This window comes from Hemitrygon akajei, chromosome 6, assembly GCF_048418815.1.
Source record: "Hemitrygon akajei chromosome 6, sHemAka1.3, whole genome shotgun sequence".
Lineage (NCBI taxonomy): Eukaryota > Metazoa > Chordata > Chondrichthyes > Myliobatiformes > Dasyatidae > Hemitrygon > Hemitrygon akajei.
In genome coordinates, this window is record NC_133129.1 from 154,774,590 (window position 1) to 154,793,901 (window position 19,312).

General features: G+C 39.1%; 1 protein-coding gene across 9 annotated transcripts in view; it reads left to right on the forward strand.

Annotated features, from left to right (window-relative positions):
* brsk2b (BR serine/threonine kinase 2b) overlaps positions 1-17,692 on the forward strand; it is a 948,417-nt gene extending 930,725 nt beyond the window's left edge. For 8 of the 9 annotated variants that reach the window (XM_073049611.1, XM_073049614.1, XM_073049616.1 and 5 more), the window contains one exon: positions 15,850-17,692. In XM_073049611.1, the coding sequence (XP_072905712.1) occupies positions 15,850-16,004 (155 nt within the window). In that variant the 3' untranslated portion in view covers positions 16,005-17,692. The remainder of the gene's footprint in view (positions 1-15,849) is intronic. The other variant, XM_073049613.1, reaches the window with a different exon arrangement.
* The last annotated feature ends 1,620 nt before the right edge of the window (positions 17,693-19,312 follow it).

Here is a 19,312-nt window from a genome sequence, read left to right on the forward strand (position 1 = left end):
GGGCCGCCTCGTGCGGCCGGCAAGAAGTGCCATTGCTACTGGCCTGGAGCGCGGACAGATGGGTGCCGCCTCTAAACCTGTTTAGCACACCGAATGTTCGTAGGGAACCTGGTACTAAAATATTCACAGATGACCTAATTCGGGCTCAGGGTTTCGTAAGTAGCAGAGCAGCTACCTCGCTGCGATCTACTGAAAGTCATCCTTCAAGCCAAACTTTTGTCGGCCGATAGATCCTACCTACCTGTCGCACTCCTTGCTCGTCAGCCACTCTCACCCCACCCACAACCAGCCACACCTGGCCAAGGCGTCTGGCGGCGGGCAGGCGGGAAGCTGGAGTTCAGGGCTAGAAACTGTCTAATGAGGTAGTGAAGCCCTCAAAACTGCTTCAGTACCTTGAGTCCAAGCACCCTGCACTTAAAGACAAACGCGTTGAGTATTTTGAGCAGAAAAAAACGTGAGCAAACGGGACAGAAGCAAGTGCTGATAGCCACGTAAACTAAATTGCAGAATAGACTGGACATAAGGAACCCCCTTTAAGAATCGCTGTATTCCGGTCGTGTTTAACACCAACCCTCCCCCCCCCCACAGCCAGTCTGCAAGAATATTGTCAATATTAAACCGGTCCATGGTGCAAAAAAAGGTTGGTGACCCCTGCACTAACTCACCACACCACCACTACTTTATAATTTTCTGTCAGTCACCTATGTACAGACATTCCTGTGCTTAGCATCACAATCAGACTATCTCTATAAGCTACCTTATGTGTTTATATTTATTGTGCTTTTTTATCATTGTTTTCTTTAACTTAATTGTGTTTCTTTTTGTGCTGCATCAGATCCAAAGTAACAATGATTTTGTTCTCCTTTACACTTGTGTATTGGAAATGACATCGAACAATCTTGAATCTGCTTCCATCTTTTCATTCTAGCAATCCAAATCACATGCCTCCTCACCTCCATACCAAAAGTTTTCCACAGCAAGCAAAATAACCAGTTATCAACTGGCAGATTCAGACAATAAACCATCAATCCTTTCCGGAAGAAGAGTTGCTTTACCAAATCATCATAATGCTGTCGAAAATAATCTGATTAGAGATGGAAATGGAATACTCAAAGCTCAAAGCAAAAACTGAATATGGATCCATAATCAGTTTTTATTGACACTCTGGAGATCTCAGCTGTTGAAGAGCCTCCCACAGATTTATTAAAGTTATTATAAATATTGTGTTTAAACCCAAAGTCGATATTGATTTGATAGTGCTGACACCTGACAGAGGTTGTTTTCCATCCCACTCTTTCTTAACTCTAAACTCACTACTGCTGCAGCAGATTTAATTAAATCAGAAAGAATGAAAACAATAAAGGTTGTGGTAGAATATCTTCTATGCTGAGCCTGAGGAGACAAGAAATAGTGCTTTAAACTGTAGTTCACACAACTAAGATTGATACTGCCCCTAATACCTAGAGAAGTCATCAGTCATTGCATTGCTGAAACATGAGATTTCCATGGCAACCTTTCAGCTTTCCACTCCACCAGTAAATGCCCGGATATAGCAATCCTTCAGCATCATTTAAAATGAATCTGTGCTCGGTTTCTGTTAATCTATATTTAGAAGGACATTTTTCCATCAGCTTCCTTCCATGAATAAACAAAGAATGTATGTTTATTTTTTTAATAAGAGACCTGTAAAGGTCCTTTAGATCCTATCAATGACATTACTTCAGCTGCACAAATGGCCTCAGTTCATAATCTAGTAAAAATTCTTTCAGATTTTGATTCACAGAGAGTAAACGAGTGTATAATCAGTGTCCCTATCCTCAGTCCACAACACTTCAATATTTTTATATTCCTCAGAGCTGATAATTCTTTGTGGCATTTATTACTTTTTTACATATTACTATTTATGATAGGCGTCATATTGCATTTTCTTTTTGAAGGTTTAATTGAAACTCCTCCAAATCCATTTTTATTTGAAAACCCTAGGAGGCTCTGAAAGACTTGTATCTAATTAAATGCCATAATAAATGTCATCTAATCCACCTGAACTTTGACATGTCATCTGACTTTTTTATAATTTGCCAAACAGTATTACAGCATTACTGGTGTGCTGTCTGGTGCTTAATTTCTATGATTACTTTTTTTTCCCATTTTTATTAGTGTTCTGATTGCCATTTAAAGTTGTTAGCCTTCACTCGATAACATTCTCAGCTGTGCATCCTCGTCATTTGCACATAATCTAGGCTGACATTTCAGTACAGTGGTAAGGGGTGCTACAATCAAATGAAGTGTCACAATAAGACCCCCTCAGTATCTTCAATATATGGAAAAGCTCCCTTGACTCTTCCAGATGGCAATCTGGGGACTTCTCCCCAATATACCATCTAATATTTATCCATCAACCAAAATCACTAAAAGGCAGTTTGATCATTTATCTTCCTGCAATTTTTGCTCTACAGAAATTGCCTGCCATTTTTAGTTTCCTTTACTACTGTGGTTCGACTTTAAGAGTACAGTAGTGGCTTTAAAGTGCTTTAGGATATTCTGGGGCTATAGAAAGCATTAAATAAATATAAACTCCTTTTTTCCCTCTTAAATTCCTATTGGGATTTGGAGCTCTGTACTTTTTCATCAAGGATATTTTGCACCGTAAAGGAGTTTCTTTACGAAAAAGGAACAACATTGATAAATGTCTCCATCAAAGACCCATCCTCCTGGTATTAAAAGCCAGAAAGTGAGCCACTCATCTGAAAAAGGAAATGACAATCAATGAACTTACAAAAGTTTATTAATAATAAAACACTTTTTCACTGAACTGATTGTGGCATAAATGAGAAACTAGAATGTCTCTAGTAGAAGATAAAGTTTGGTTCATTGGGAGCTTTTGATCACGTCCATTCTAACCATCAGATAAGTATAACCGTTTACAAGAATTTCTTCCAAAAGATATTAGTGAGTTTAAAAAAGCACTTGCTTCTCTCCTAGTCCTTTCCTTCCCTCTTGCTCTTTTCTTTAACAACCTCTTTAATTTAGTTTCCTTCTCACTTTCATTCCCTGAGGATATATAGTTCTGATACTTTACCATAGTTTACTTCTCATTCTAGGGCTTCCCTGGTCTGTTTTCCTTTTTTTTAAAGTGGGGTAGTAGAGAAAAGGTATAGTTGTTTAATCCACTGAATAATAAAAGTGTTTAAATTAAATCTACTTTTGGTATGTGAGCTGTTTGGTTTCAGCAAATGTATTCAATGATTGACCACAGAAGCTTTCTTTGCATGTGAATATAATTTTCCCAAGAAGCATAAGTATAACATATTATGGAGCAGTCAATTTGTTGACCTTGATTATATTTGTAACTGTAGTTTTTTCTTTTAAATCCCTCATAAGATTGGAAATGTAATGCTGGAAAGTGACTTAATGTTGATTATTTTTAAACCTTATCCATTTGTTGGGGAAAGAAAATAATGAAACAGCAGTTTGGAGCGTTAGTCTCTCCTCTGGTAGACGACTCAAGACAGATGCTCTGCTCCTTTGTTGTTTTCTGTCGATATAAAAGCAGGTGATAATTTCCTCAGGGTTTCACCAAAGTACAAGTTTTCTTTCAGGGAAATTCCTTGGCCTCATCCGCAGGTATGATTGTACCTAAATTTGAAACTGTATATACATTGTATGTCGATGATTTAGATGATAGAATTGATGGTTTTGTGTCCAGGTTTGTGAACTGTAGAAAGATAGGTGGAGGAGGAGGTAGACCGGAAGATGCAGGGTGTCTGCAGAAGGACTTGGACAGATTGGGAGAATGGGCAAAGAAGTAACAGATGGAATATAGCTTGGAGAAGAGTACAGTCAAGAACTTTAATAGGAAGAATAAAGGCACAGACTATTTTCTAAATGGGGAGCAAATTCACAAATGAGAGGTGCAAAGGGACTTGGGAGTCCTCGTGCAGGTTTTCCCTTAATAACTTGCAGGTTGGGTCAGTAGTGAGGAAGACAAAAGCAATGTTAACATTCATTTTGAGAGGACTAGAGTACAAAACAAGGATGTATTGCTGAAGCATTATAAGGCATTGGTCAGACCGCACTTGGAGTATTATGAGCAGTTTTGGACCCCTAATCTAAGAAAGTATGTGCTGGCATTGGAGAGGGTTCAGAGGAAGTTTATACGAATGATCCTGGGAATGAAAGGGTTAACATATGAGGAGTATTTGATGGCTCTGGGCCTGTACTCACTGGAGTTTAGAGGAATGAGGTGGGATCTCATTGAAAATTATTGAATCTTGAAGGGCCTCAGTAGAGTGGCCATGGAGAGGATGTTTCCTATATTGGAGAATCTAAGACCAGAGGATGAAACCTCAGATTAGAAGGACATCACTTTAGAACAAAGATGAGGAAGAAATTCTTTATCCAGTTGGTGATGTATCTATGAAATTCAGTGACACAGATGGCTATGCAGGCCAAGTCAAGGCATATTTAAAACAAATGTTGACTGGTTCTTGGTTAGAAAGGGTGTTAAAGGTTATGAGGAGAAGGCAGAAGGACGGGGTTAAGAAGGAAAATAAATCAGCCATGATGGAATGCCAGAGCAGACTCAATGGACTGAATAACCTAACTCTGATACTATGTCTTATGGTTTAAATTCTTTCAAAGAAATATAGGTGATCATTCCAGTCCCTTCAGAAAGTCCAGCAACAATAATAAGTGGCAGAACTGTGTCTGCTTGTTGGAACAGCTAACCAGGACAATTAGCGTTAAATAATTGGAGTTGTCAATAGGTATCTAGAAAATAGTGGCATACAACTTTCTTACCAAGTGTCTCTTGGCTGAAGATAGTGACTGTAGGAGTATGTGATTTCAGATCAACAGACCAAATGTCACTGACTGATGCCAAGTGGAAATGCTGGTGTTCAGCTAATTCAACTGTATGAAATCACAACCTCCCACGCAAAAGCTATCAAACAGGGAAGTCTGTGAGCTATGGATAAATTCAAAAAGCTGAACCTGTTGGTTTGCTCTAGCACAGCACTCATCTTGGGGAAAGAAAAGAAAACACTTAAGTGTCACAGCTGAACGCAAGGCCCTCTTAACCATGATAGGGGATTGTAGAATAAAGAATTCGGAGAGAAGAAAATGACTGGTGACTTGTTAAAACTTATTTGTTTTACTTTGCTGACATTTATTTGTATGTTTTAAGTGTTCTGAGCTTAAAAGTACATTCAAAGCATTTAATTTATTAAATTTAATAATTAAATCTACTAAATCTACTTAGTTAAATCTACTTAAATCTACCACGGCTGGTGGTGCAGTGGTATCAGCACTGGAGGTCCCTAGTTCGAATCCAGCCGGCTCCCTTGCACGCTCTCCATCCATGCCTGGGTTGAGTGTCGAGCTAGCAACTCGACCTCGTAAAAAAAACCTGGAGAGGGATGGGCTCCGCCAGGTTTCAGATGCCCAAGGCACACCGTACGATGAGCAATCACTAAAAAGATTGGTGCAAAAAGCATCCCGGCGACTCCACCAGGGGTCGTGCACACTACTACTTAGAGTTGGAAAAGCTTGGGTGGGGCGTTTGCCATTTGGCAGGCCCATACTGCTGCTCTGTTGTAGACCCTGTTATTGTTCAGACCATTGCTGTTGGACTGCAGGATGCTTCAGTTTGTTCTCTGCATCAAAACCACATCATCTGATGGGATTGGCTTTGCTGACTGCAAAGCTCTAAACTCAAACAAAGCTCTTAAGCCCTATCCAATATAGATAGCTACAAGTACCTTCACCAAAGGGAGGTTATACTGTAGCCACCTGTTCTTCAAAGGCCAGATCATTTACTCATTTATCCTCCATGGTGAGGTTACCTGCCAATACACACTATTTGAGTGGTGGGTCCTCCTCCCTACCAAGGAGGAGATGCTTCCAACTAACACAGTAGTTTAACAATTTATTTTTAGTAATACATGTATAAATTTAGATAATGTTATTTAAAAAACATTTAAAACTCAGAAGTTTCCATCTCAGAAACATAGAAAACCTACAGCACAATACAGGCCCTTCAGCCCACAAAGCTGTGCCGATCATGTCCTTACCTTAGAAATTACCCAGGCTTACCATAGCCCTCTATTTTTTTGAGCTCCATGTACCTGTCCAGAAGTCTCTTAAAAGACCCTATTGTATCTGCCTCCACCACCATCGCCGGCAGCCCATTCAACGCATCCACCACTCTCTGCATAAGAAACTTACCCCTGAGATCTCCTCTGTACCTACTTCCAAGCACCTTAAACTGTGCCCTCTTGTGCTAACCATTTCAGCCCTGGGAAAAAGCCTCTGACTATCCACACGATCGATGCCTCTCATCATCTTATACACCTCTATCAGGTCACCACTCATCCTCTGTCGCTCCAAGGAAAAAAGGCCAAGTTCACTCAACCTATTCTCATAAGGCATGCTCCCCAATCCAGGCAACATCCTTGTAGATCTCCTCTGCACCCTTTCTATGGTTTCCACATCCTTCCTATAGTGAGGTGGCCAGAACTGAGCACAGTACTCCAAGTGGGGTCTGACCAGGGTCCTATATAGCTGCAGCATTACCTCTCGGCTCCTAAACTCAATCCCATGATTGATGAAGGCCAATGCACCGTACGCCTTCTTATCCACAGAGTCAACCTTCGTAACAGCTTTGAGCGTCCTGTGGACTCGGACCCCAAGATCCCTCTGATCCTCCACACTGCCAAGAGTCTTACCATTAATACTATATTCTTATAAAATATTTACAAATTACAAGTGATTTTTAAAAAAGAAAGAATTTTCAAAATACAGGTACAATTGCTAAAGGCTAAAAAGACCGTCCAGTGAGTTGCAGATGAATGAGTCGTCCATTGCAGAAATCAAAAGGTAATGGAATCGATTCGAGTTCACCCTGCCTTTCTGTCATTCTTCTCAATGGTCCTTGACCATTCCTCACAAGCCAGGCTGCTCTTTTACATTTATATTGCTTTTTTTGCCACTTCAGTGACTTCACACATGTGATATTTTTTCAGATACCTTTTCACACAGATTTTCTAAAAGCTTCTGAGTTCCCAGATACCTACAATTAATTCTGTGAACCTGACTCTCTGAGTACACAGATCTTCTAATTATTGATAGATCAGCTATTTGATGTGCTTGGTGATAGTATCAGTCTGGTCTCCAAGCTTCCTTGAACTAAATAACTTAGCCAGTGTTGTCTGGTCAATTAACATAACCCCATTGTCTTGTACGACATCTCTTGAGCAGTCAGCCCCATGCTGTAGGCCAGCAGCCTGTTCCTTATTTACATTGCTGTTCGTTTACAAATGTGGCCTTTTAACTTCAGACTGATTATTACTTGCCATTAACATTAAGAAATGAAGACAGGCTCCTGTTTACAACAAGAAACTGAACAAAGAATATTGGTTGAAAGTATAACTTACTCAAAAACAACTCTTTGATCCCTGGATCAGCTGCTATATTAGAAAGCTGAGCTTGACAAAAAGACTCCCCAGCCCTGAACAGTGAATATCTATCCCTGTTAAGGGATTAGGTTTAGACATAAAGACCATAAGGATTAATGAAACAGCAGTAAATTGTGTTCTAATATATTGGTATAGGCATTGTCATTGAGAACATTCAAAATGAAAAAATATATTTTGACTGGAATTAGATTTGGACATTTCTTAAGGATATAGAAGAAGGAACAGACTTGTTCTTTATACAAAGCTAACTACAGCATTTTCATTTCTCATATTTCTCCAAAACTGATATTATTGATGATGATGATAAGCTTCATTAATGATGTTAGGCAAAGTCAGAAAAGTCACAGATCCCCAGCATTGAAGATATAAAGAATGCCTTTCTTGTAAATACAGAAATGCTTTGCAGGATAAAATTGTGCAGTCAAGGGGTATGTCAACACTCCTCCTAGAGATGTAATGACCTGTAGTTAACATTAACCTTGATTAGCATCATTGTTACATTAGTGTGGCCTCTGGAAACTATTTGAGTCAGGGCAGTCGACAGCAGTCTATTACTGATGAAAGGTCTTCACGGCAGCCCAATTAAGAATTAATGAAACCATGACTCAAGTTAGAATACCAGTTCTTGATATCTCACTGCGATAAGGGTGACCCTGGACAGCTAACTAACCAAAGCTCAGTATAAAGACAGCACCCTCATTTGTGTTGTTTGAGCAAGCTATATTTCTTAGTGAGAATTACAACCGCATTCCAATAAAGGCAGTTAAATATTCTTTGTTTAGCTTCTGAAAGCTTTATTACTTAGAGAACATGCCAGGATTCACCTATAGAATTTTGTGATACTATAAAATCAAAAGAACTACTGCACTTCTTAATTTTTTTGTTATAAATTTACATTTCCATGGCTTTGATAATTACTTTTATTGCATAATATGAAAAATAATTCACTAATTTTGCTTGTACTTTAACTTTTTAAAATTATATTATGAGATAGAGTAAATTTAATATTGATCTTACATTGAATTGAAATCAATGCTAATATGATAGTAATTGTAAGGATTGTATTATGTTGTAATGATGGTCTCATGGGTCCCAGAGTACACGACACTTTGTCCATTTCCTCTCTCTGGCTCATTTGTATAATTAGCTTGAGTCTGATTCTCATCCCTAATGTATCAGCGGAAGCTCATCCACACCAATTGGCTCTGTTCCCAGTTGCTGTCATTCTTGCTCGAGCTCATGATTGCGTACCAGCACCGTTTGGGAGCAAAGCACTAGACCTCTTTTGGTAGTGTGGTGTCTCGCTGCAGGACATCTGTGCATTAGAGTCACATGATAGAGTGTAATCAGATTATCAACAGAAATAATTGATAACTAAAGTTTGACATCATAAAGAAAGAGGCATCAGATCCAACATGTTTGTTAGTATTTCAGAACTTACAATCCAGGTTTCGTCAGCGAGTGAGACAAATGATTGTACAATTTAAATCATAGTTCAAAATGTTAGAATAGCTGTTAAGGAAATAAATTTAAGAAGAAGTATTTGTGAGAAGGTTTGCATTTATTTGATGGAACTTTAGGATACCCCAAAGTGCTTTACAGCCATTCAAGTGTTGAAAATGGTGTAATCACTATTGCAACATAGGAAATGTGGCAGCCAAATACTGCACATTGACAGAATTATACTAATGATGAGACATTTTGGTTAATATTACCAGGACATCAAGGAGAAATCTCTTTTTTCTCTTGCTGCAGGGTCATTTACATCAACTTAGGAAGATAGATAGGTCTGTTGTTTAATGCTTCTTCAGAAAAGGTAATCCTTCATTGTTTCATTCCATATGTTTTAAAATAATCAAATTGTTTACTCACAGTAGATTCTGTAAGTGAGGAGTGTTATATAGACCTTGGATTATCTTAATGTACTCTGAAATAGGTACTTAAGAGCATTATTTCTTGCATTTGTTGACAAACTTTCTGTAGGCTTTTAAGTTAGAAAAAATTAGAGTAATTATTATGTTACTTTGGTATATTTCATACAACAGGAGATCTGAGTGGACAGAAAGGGCAGCTGTGTACGTACTTATCCATCAAACTAGAGAAATCTTCAGGAAGCATGCACAGTCTAAACCAGAGAGTATCTGTGCAGTTTGCTCTATGCCAAATAAAGTACAGTGTAAAGAGAGAAGTAACTCGAATAGGATGAAAAGAGAGGAAATATCATTTGACCAAGTAGATTTTGCCAGCAGTGCCATCGGGAAAGTAGAAGTTCCAAACGATGTGGAGCTGAGAATGTTGTTGAAGCTTCGGACTCACAATTACATGTGGAATCCAACCATCCCGAGCTGAGGCTCACTGTCAGATGGGTTATTTTGCAGCAGGAATAGTAACAAATCACAGCACTGAGTGGAAACTTGAGTATACAGTACAAGTCCTTACTTTTCCTTTTTCATTAAGGGTGTATCTGCCATGTAATGAGAGTAGGTTGAAGCCATCCCACATACTTCAGTGCTGGGGTATTTTTTGGCGAGATGCTGGCTTTGTGCAGCTGTTGGAGAAACAGGCCAGTTCAGGCAGCAACTGTCTGATTTCCACAATGTCCTCTTTATTACTTGTCGGCATAGAATGCCTGGGAGTTATTTTACTGCAAAGATTGAGTCATTACATATTTAAGAACATAAGCACATAAGAAGTAAGAGTAGGAGTAGGTTATGTGACCCCTGAAGTCAGTTTCACCATTCAATAAGATCTGCTCTTTGATCACAACAATTTCCTGTCAAATCCTCATAACCACAATCCTCCTGTGGTCCCAGAGTCAACCATCTCAGATTTAAATACATTTTTGACTCAACATCTCATACTCTCTAATGTAAATAATTCCAATTCTTCACTAGTCCATTAAGTAATTATAAATTTCTCTTCATTTTGGGCATAAGTGTATGATCTTTCACTCTGTGACCTGTAATTCAAGGCTCTATGACTGTCAGAGACATCCTCAAAGTGTCTTCTTAACAAGCCAACTCTGAATGTAATATGATCAAATCATCCTACACTCTTCAAAACCTCAGGGAATGTTGTTTCAATTTAATCAATGTTTCCTCAGAAGACTTCTCAGTGAATCTTTAGTATACATCTTCTTATGACAGGTATATCACTCCTTGAATGAAGAGATCAAAACTTAGGACAATATTCCAAGTTAAATTAAAGCCAGCTTATTGCATATCATTATTAATTAATGTAGTTTCCATTGGGTCCACAAAAAAAAATCTGAAATAAAAATAGAAACTTCAGGAAACATGCAGCAGGTCAAGCAATATATGTGGAGAGAGATTTATGTTTCACACCGATGATTTTTCATCAGAATGAATAAAAGATTTTAAATCACAGCGAAGGGACAAGGATGGAAAGAACAAAGGGGTTATCTGTAATACAGTGGACACCAAGAGAAAGACACCATACAGCAGTTAGTGCTGTTGTCACAAAACTCGAATGACCTGGATTCAAAGTCAAAGTGAAGTTTATTATCATGTGCACAGGTGTGTGTATACACAGGTACAATGAAAAACTTAATTGCAACAGCATCACAGACACGTTATCATATAAGCAGCATTCACAAGAAAAAGGAGTTAAACATAAATTATGCTCTATTTTTACATGAAAAGAGCATAATTAGAACAAAATAAATCATGTCCATTTTAGTGCAATGTGATCAGAATGATCACTTGTCTTGCTAAACCGTAGTGGTAGTTAGAGTTACACCAATTGTTTCAAAAACCTAGTGGCTGAAGGGAAGTAAGCTGTACTTGAATCTGGTGATGTGGAACTTCGTGTTTCTGTACCTCCTGCCTGATGGTAGCTGCAAAGAGATGTCATGGCCCAGGTGGTGGGTATCTTTGATAATGGATGTTGCTATCTTGAGGTAGCACCTTTTGTAGATATACCAATGGTGGGGAGACGTATGTCAGTGATGTATTGGGGAGAGGTCAGTGAACCTCTAGAACTTCCGGAGTTCATGAACATTTGAATTGCTGTACCAAAGCATGATGCAAACAGTCAGGATATTTCAACAGTACATCCGTAGAAGTTTATTGGATTGTGCAGTGAGAAGCCGAACCTCCTTAACCTTCTAAGAAAGTAAAGACACTGGTGTGCATCTATGTGTTGGGTCCAGGATAGACCATCTAATATGATAATTGCTAGGAATTTAAAGCTGCCAACTCTCTCCACTGCTGATCCCCTAGAGCATACTGTTGAATGTTCACCCTCCTTCCCCTTCCGGAAGTCAACAATTTGCTCTTCAGTTTTTCTGAGGTTGTGCAAGAAGTTGTCGCTGTGACACCACTCAACCTAGTGTCCTGTCTCACTCTGGTAGGCATCACCACTTGTGATTCGTCAAATTACAGTTGTGTCATCAGCAAATTTGAAGATGGCATTGGAGTTGTACTCAGCCACACAGTCAAGTGTGTATAGTGAGTCGAACAGGGGGCTAAGCGTGCAGCTTTGAGCTGCATCTTTGTTCATGATCAGCAAGGGGATGTGCTGCCACCAGTCCTCAGTGATTGAAGTCAGCCTGTGACGAAGTCAAGTATCCAGTTGCAGGGGGAGGTGCAGAGGCCTGTGTCTGAAAGCTTGATGGGATGATTGTACTGAACCCGGAGATATGGTCAATGAATTGGAGTATGACTTCCTGTTTCCAGAAGATCCAGAGCAAAGTGAAGAGCCAGAGAAATCACACCTGACATTGACCTGTTGTAGCAGTCGGCCAATTAGAGTGGATCCAGCTCATCTTTGAGCATGAGTTGACTCATGTCGTTACCAGACTCAGGAAGCACTACATCATGGTTGACATAAGAGCGACCAGACTCTAGTCAGCGAGCCAAGTCGCCATGCTCTTCTTGGGCACTGGTACCAAATGTGCATTTCTGAAGCAGATGGGTACCTCAGACTGGAGAAGCAGAGGTCAAATATGTCTGTAAATACTGTCGGGTTCAATCCTGATGTCTATTGCAGTGAAGTTTACACACTTTCACTGTGATCGTGTGGGTTGCCCTACATCCAAAGGTTGTGCTGGTACGTTATTGATTTGCTGTAAACTAACCCCAGTACAGGTGGTTAGCAGAAACATCAGGGTAACGTTGATGGGCATATGAGTGAGAGTCGATTACAGAGATGTGTAAGTACAAGGGAATGGAACTGACCAAAATGCTTACAGAGCCGGCCTAGATTTGATTGACTGAATGGCTACATGGGACGATATGAGAAGTATATGTTACATATGAAGCTGGCTGACATGAGATGGTAGCGGCTGAGAGAGGATTGTTAATCACTGGTGATCTTTCTGGAGTAAATAATGAGGACACAGGAGAGAAAAAGAAACAAGATTAGAACTGTGAAATATAACCAGTGCAGAGGCCATTATCTGAACTAAAACCAGAAATGCCTTAAATAGCCATTAAATTGGGATGCATCCATGGAAAGAGATGCTTAAAGAGATGTTAGATTTGTTGATTTTTGCATGTATGTGTGTGAAAATAAAATTCTGTGATTTTTGGCTGCTTTCCTTCAGATAGCATCAAATGAGGAACTACATGGTGGGAGGAGAGAGTGCTGATGCTTTCGTTTAGCTCCTGATGTCACTCTCTTGGGCGGTTACAGAGAACTTTGCAAATCGTTCACCTCCAGAGCAAAATTTACTGTGAAATTGGGATGGAATTGGGATGAAATTACTTATTACAGGTGGATATGTGTCAGATAGCTTAAGAACCTCAGCTGTGGAATCAGCAGCTGGAGTCCAATAAGGTAGTGGAGAGATTGTTTGTTTTTTTAAATGGTACAACACTTGGCAAATATAATCCAGACTTAAGAACGTCACAGCAAAAAAAACCTGTCACCACTGGGAAACAACAGTGGCAGTTTGAGCTGCAAACCGGCAAATGGATAATGAATAATTGAGTGCTATCTGTGTTCCAACAGCCAAAATAATGAGGCTGTGCTGCTGGATAGTGCTCCTGTTGCAGAACTGGGGTGACAGTGCCTCCCTAACATGCATATGGTGTAAGAGTCCTCTTTCTGACATGTCTTAGGTGTGTAGTCTAATTTATATTAAGTTTACAATCCCAGTCTCTAACCTTGTCTCTTACTATCACATCGCCTCAGATCAACTCTGCCTGAATGTTCTTTCCGAAGCCAATCCTGAATTTTGGTCCTTAGCCCTATCAGCTTTGGGACATGGAAGGCTCCATTCTGGGAGAACATATTTCAGTTTATCACACCAATGGTGTAGATTTCTTTAACATTGATACTACTTTACAGTGCTCAAAGTCTATTCATCTCTTTATTCCTCTTATTGTGACAGGAGAAAAATTTAAATCAATGAATGAAAAGAATATAATTTGATTGCAGAATAATCCTAAACGAGACCTGGTTTTGTTCAGAGAAAATTAAAATCATCTGCAATTAACAGCAGAATAAAAATAATCTGCAACAAATCAGTATTGTTTTAATGAATAAATAATACAATAATATTATTTTTAAATAATATACCGGTAGTTTAACTGAAAAAATAAGGAACATTTTGGTTTCATTTCTTAATCTTTATTTTAATCAGAAAACTTTGTAGTATAGTTCAAAATTTACTAACAGGCCAGCTTTCATAGTAAACCGAAGGGCTGATTAGGTAGTAGTTAACTAGTTGTTGGTCTCAGCCTCCTCCCTCCCCATCAAAACAAATCTTTATAAAAATCAATGTATTAATAACCTGCTTATCACTGTCAGATTCAATAAGTACAGTACTGTTGGTGTGATCAGAATCTCCATATCTGTGTTTAGCAGTTTTTTTGGCCACTTGATCATGATATATTTTAGCGATTTTTGAGTGCTGGCAATTAGCTTCCAGCACTGACTTCCCCCAGCGCTTTCTGGGTTATGAACCAAATAGTGTTTTGGCTACTTTCTGATCTCTCCCCATGTTGCAAAAAAGGGGCTGAATTCAAGCAGTGTGTTAGGAGAGGTCATGTCAAAAAGAAACACAAAGTTTGAAAATAAATCTTTTTAAACAATGAAAGCATTACACTTCTTATTAAAAAATCCAAAAGAATTAAACCATGTAATTAAAGAAATTTTAATTACATGGTGTATAATGGATGATTATTATATGCATTCAGTAAAAAACGAGTTTGGTCTGTTCTTTCTTTCCTTTCCTCCTCTTCAAACACATTCCATGGTGAGAAGCAACAGTGAGCCTCTGTTATCTTGCCCAAATAATAACTTCCTTGGCGTGGATGTGGATGGTGAATGTTGCCAGACATTTGGTTGTGGAGGTGGTGAAGCAAGGCTGGGGGAGGGTCATTGTCAGTGGTCAAGGAATGAGCTTGATCATCAAAATTCAGTTCAGTCCCACCTTCACTAAATGCCAATATATGTATACTTTAGTATAGCTGGAATCCTAATACTAAACTGAGTATAATTAATGATCAACGAGCCATTGCTTCATGAAATTCAGTTCCACACTGGGAAACATATTTTGCAATTTGGCCTTCAAGAATAAAATTAAATGGCAATCATAATGGAAATTGCTATGGATGTGCATTTTCAAATTAATTGTCAGTTTTATTAAGTCATAAACTTGGTCATATAGAATATTAATTAAAATGGCTTCTGCTTTTAAGTAATGGTGTCAGGGGTTAAGGGTATAGCATATTACGGGAACCAGTTCATGAAATTGCCTAAAATAGTTCAGTAGCATTGAAATACTAAGCATTAAATATGTTCAAAACCTTAGTGATATATGAAACAACATGCACTCATTTGACTCAGTCACATTTAGTAACATAGATCTGGATTCTGTAAAACACTGTGCTTCCTAATCAATAGTCTGCCGACATAAAAGGTCTGGAGAGGGTTAAATTTCCTATTTCTTTCCCTCTCTATCTCTAGTACTGGTAAGAAAATTGCAGTTTAGAAGGATGTGATAGAGCTGAGCTTCAGTGTTAAATGATGTGCTACACCAGGTCTGGTGCCCATTGTCCTCAGAAGGAACTAGATGTTTCCCAGCAACATCCTTTCTTCCAGTGCCCTTCCAGCATCTTCAGTGCTCTCTTCCATTCTTTCCGTCAACTAATTCCATTCAAGTAGAAAAACTGAGACTCCAAAGCCACTTTAAAAATTTTACCTATAAAGTTCTGTGAAGCATTGGGCTTTGTTGATTCCAAACAACCAGCCAACTGAACAAAGTAGCTATGACTTCAAAGGGCTCAAGTGGGGACAATACTTTGTAATTCAGGCACATTGTGGCTATGGATCTCATTTCACTTCTCTCGTGACCCATTGTTCATCTGTTTGTTTGTTCTTTCTTTCTTTCTGTTTGTGTACCCAGGCAGCCCATTGAGTAACTTCTTTGACGTAATTAAACAACTTTTTTCAGACGAGAAGAACAATGGGCATGTAGCTCATCCGCCAACCAAACATGGTACAAACAGCAAGCGGAATGATTCTGATTCTGTTGACTGTGGTTCTAGAGGAGACTCTTAAATTTCCAGCTGGGAAAGAGAAGGCAAAGATGGTGCCAAGTGTTGGGACACAGGAACAACCTTAAATCCATTTAGAATTAGTCCCATGTTCTAAAAGGATGTAAATACCAGACTACTTCGGTACAGTGTCCATAGACAGATTTTGTATGGCGGAATGATTGTATGTAACTGAGGATTAGCACGTACAAGCCCCTCTACAACATTTGTTTCCCTGTTTTTTGCTGCTCTCGTTTTATGATGACCTGATTTATTTCCACTCTACTGCCAGGAATTGTCCAGAAAACTTGTTAAATCTCCTCTGGTGAATCCTATGGCTGCGGACATTTGTCGAAGGAGAGGCAGCTGATATCTTGGTGCATGTGGGAACTTGGCGCCCTTTTGACGCTTAACACTTGACCAAACCGGAGCTGCTGCATCCCAGGAAAAGAAACGGAATTACTGGGAGAGACTGACACTCTTCAGCAGCAGAATGTCCACCAGAGAGGGGAAAATGGGGGTGGGTGGGGAGGGGAGGGGATGAACTAAACTGCACTGCACATTAACAGGACCTCCGGCAGCTACAGTGAACTCTTTCTTTGTTGAAGCAGGACTTTGGTGAAACTGCTGCTGATTGGTTAAGAGATCCGAGGGTCAGACAACATAGCAGCAACAAGTAAAGCACGAACAAGTGTTCCACCCCTTCTCTCTGTATAGATTTTGTTTGTCTAGTTGTGACACCTTGTTTAGCTGTAGAGAAAAAAAAACAGATTCAAACACTGTGTTGCCAGTTATAAGTTTGTCAGTATTATTTATTTTCAGGGTAATATATATGTGTATATAATATATATATATATTCTTCATTTCACAAGGGCACCATGTTCGACTGAACCATGTTGCTGGTTTACTATCATGGGGGTTTGACCACCCACCAATGTAAAAGGCTACATTTATTGTGGACATTTTATATATATTTTCCCCCTTTCTGATCTTATTTATTGAACCCCGGTAATTCAACAGAACATTTAGGTGTATGAATGTTGTCTTTCATTGTGAATGACTTATAGAGGCAACACTTACTGTATTAAAGGAAAAAAAAATATTTTGTCCAATTTATCAGAGCTCTGTGAACAATATTAACTTATTCTGTCCCAATTCAAAGAACTTGTAGTATATGTTTAAAAAGCAAACAGTAATTTAAGAATGTAGAATAGCAGTAGTGTCTGAAATGATTACCTTATATTGCTATTTGTTAGTTTCATATCAGTGTGTGTGTTCCACAGGTAAAATTATTGGACCAGTTCTTGTACATAAGCAAAATAACAATGGACTTTGGACCACTGGAAGTTACTGTTATTGAATTTATCTTGTATAACTGTGTGCATGTCAGACATGGTTTTTTCTTTGCATGATGTTGCTGTAATTGTTCCCATAATGCTCTGTCCTCTTTCTTGCTCTCCTCTGTGCACACACTAATGCTTCCTTACACTGTACCTCTGGAAAACGGCTGGACTACAACATGGACGGTACAAGCAGGAAGGGGAAGAAATAAAGCAATACTTATATTGATATCCTTCCTATTTTGTACTTTGGAGAAAAAAAATACTTATTTAACAGACCAACTATCAAATGTACCCACCCATCCCCCATCCCCTTGTAATATAACTGTGAGCAACTTCAGTGCAAGTTCAATAAATTCATTCAATTCCACGATCTCTGTCTGCTGATATTTTGCTGATGGCCACCAGATGGCAGATTTACTTTATTCATACTTTCACGTCCAGGTAAAATAATTTCTACAGATCAAAGCAGGAGCGTTTACAGTCTACAGACCAAGCTGCAGCAAACCACGTGGAACAACATACTAAATCTGAACATCTGTGTGATATTAGCTGAAAGAATAATTACTGTAGGGACTCAAGATGGATTGAAGATTAAATCAATTGCTTTGTGAATCTGAAAACATTGTATTAACGCTCTCAGGCAAGTATAAGGCCTGGCACTAGGCCTACAATTGTGTCTCAAGGGTTGTATGATAGATAAATGAATTTAATGCTGATTTATCACTTTTTTCTGGCTATCTGAAAATATAATATATTTAATATATATGTTTATTTGAATTTTTGTTTATCTCACTAACTAATGCCTCTTCCAGGTTCTGGTACGATCATATCTTTGGCCATTTGGGCTGTAAAGTTACATAATAAGAACTAATTTCAGAATTACCTCACACACAAGTTGAAATTTGAGATTTGCTTTGGCAATGAGCATGTGTTCTTCTCCAGGAGCCTTTATTTTGACCCTTAAGGGCACCAAAGTGCAAGTGTAACTCCTCTGTGGCAACAGTGAGGAGGTTTCTTGGCAGGGCTATATTTTTCCATCCTTGCGAGTTTTCTTTCCTTTGTGAAGACTTAAATGATTGGGGAATTGAGTAAAACAGATATATTTATGGTTTACATTACCACCATATGCAAGAAATGTTGCTGCTTACCACGGTGGAATACTTAACATCGCCATGTACACACACCACAAGATTTCTTCTCCCAAGTGAAAGGAGCATAAGGCAAAGAGGCAGCAGTAGGCCTCAGTTCCCCTTAAATATAGTCCGCTATGTGGAATGGTGGTACCTGAAGTTGCCCTTCACACTGACTTTTACCGTCAAATCCCAGCATATCTCAATTGCCCGTGGTTTTCAAATGTCTGTTGATCTCACCTTTTAATGTATTTGGTGACTGAGTACTTATATCTCTGGGCGTGAATCAGAGGACTTGCTGGGAGGAGTAGAATTGCTGGGTGATTTAAAAGGCCACCAACAAATCACTTTGGGAGCTACTCCTTTGAAGCAATGGTTAGACATGAAGCAAAGCTGTAGTTGACTCAAACTACAACGAGGAAAGATGTATCTATCCTGAACTATTCCTTCATTCCAGATTCTCCAGCCTGAGGACACAACGGCTCAGTGCCTGTGTCCTTTCTTTAGATGTTGTGAATGCTTCCTTGGTCAGGCCATCCACCTGTCTTTAAAAATGTTGAATAGAAAGTGAGGGGGATCTTGGTTATTTCCTTCTAGATTACCAACATCTTATCTGTATGCCAGCCTGCACATTTTAGTTGCATAGATTTTCTATGTTCACTTCTCCCTGACTTGCTAGCAATTCACTCTGACACTGTCAGGTTTTTGAGTCAACTACAACTTTGCCTGGTGTTCCGAAGCAGTAGCTCCCAATGTGATTTGCTGGTGGCCTTTTAAATCACACAGCCGTTCCACTCCTCCCACCAGGTCCTCTGATTCATGCAGTGGCTGTCTTTTATGCCAGCTCCCATGTGGTGGTA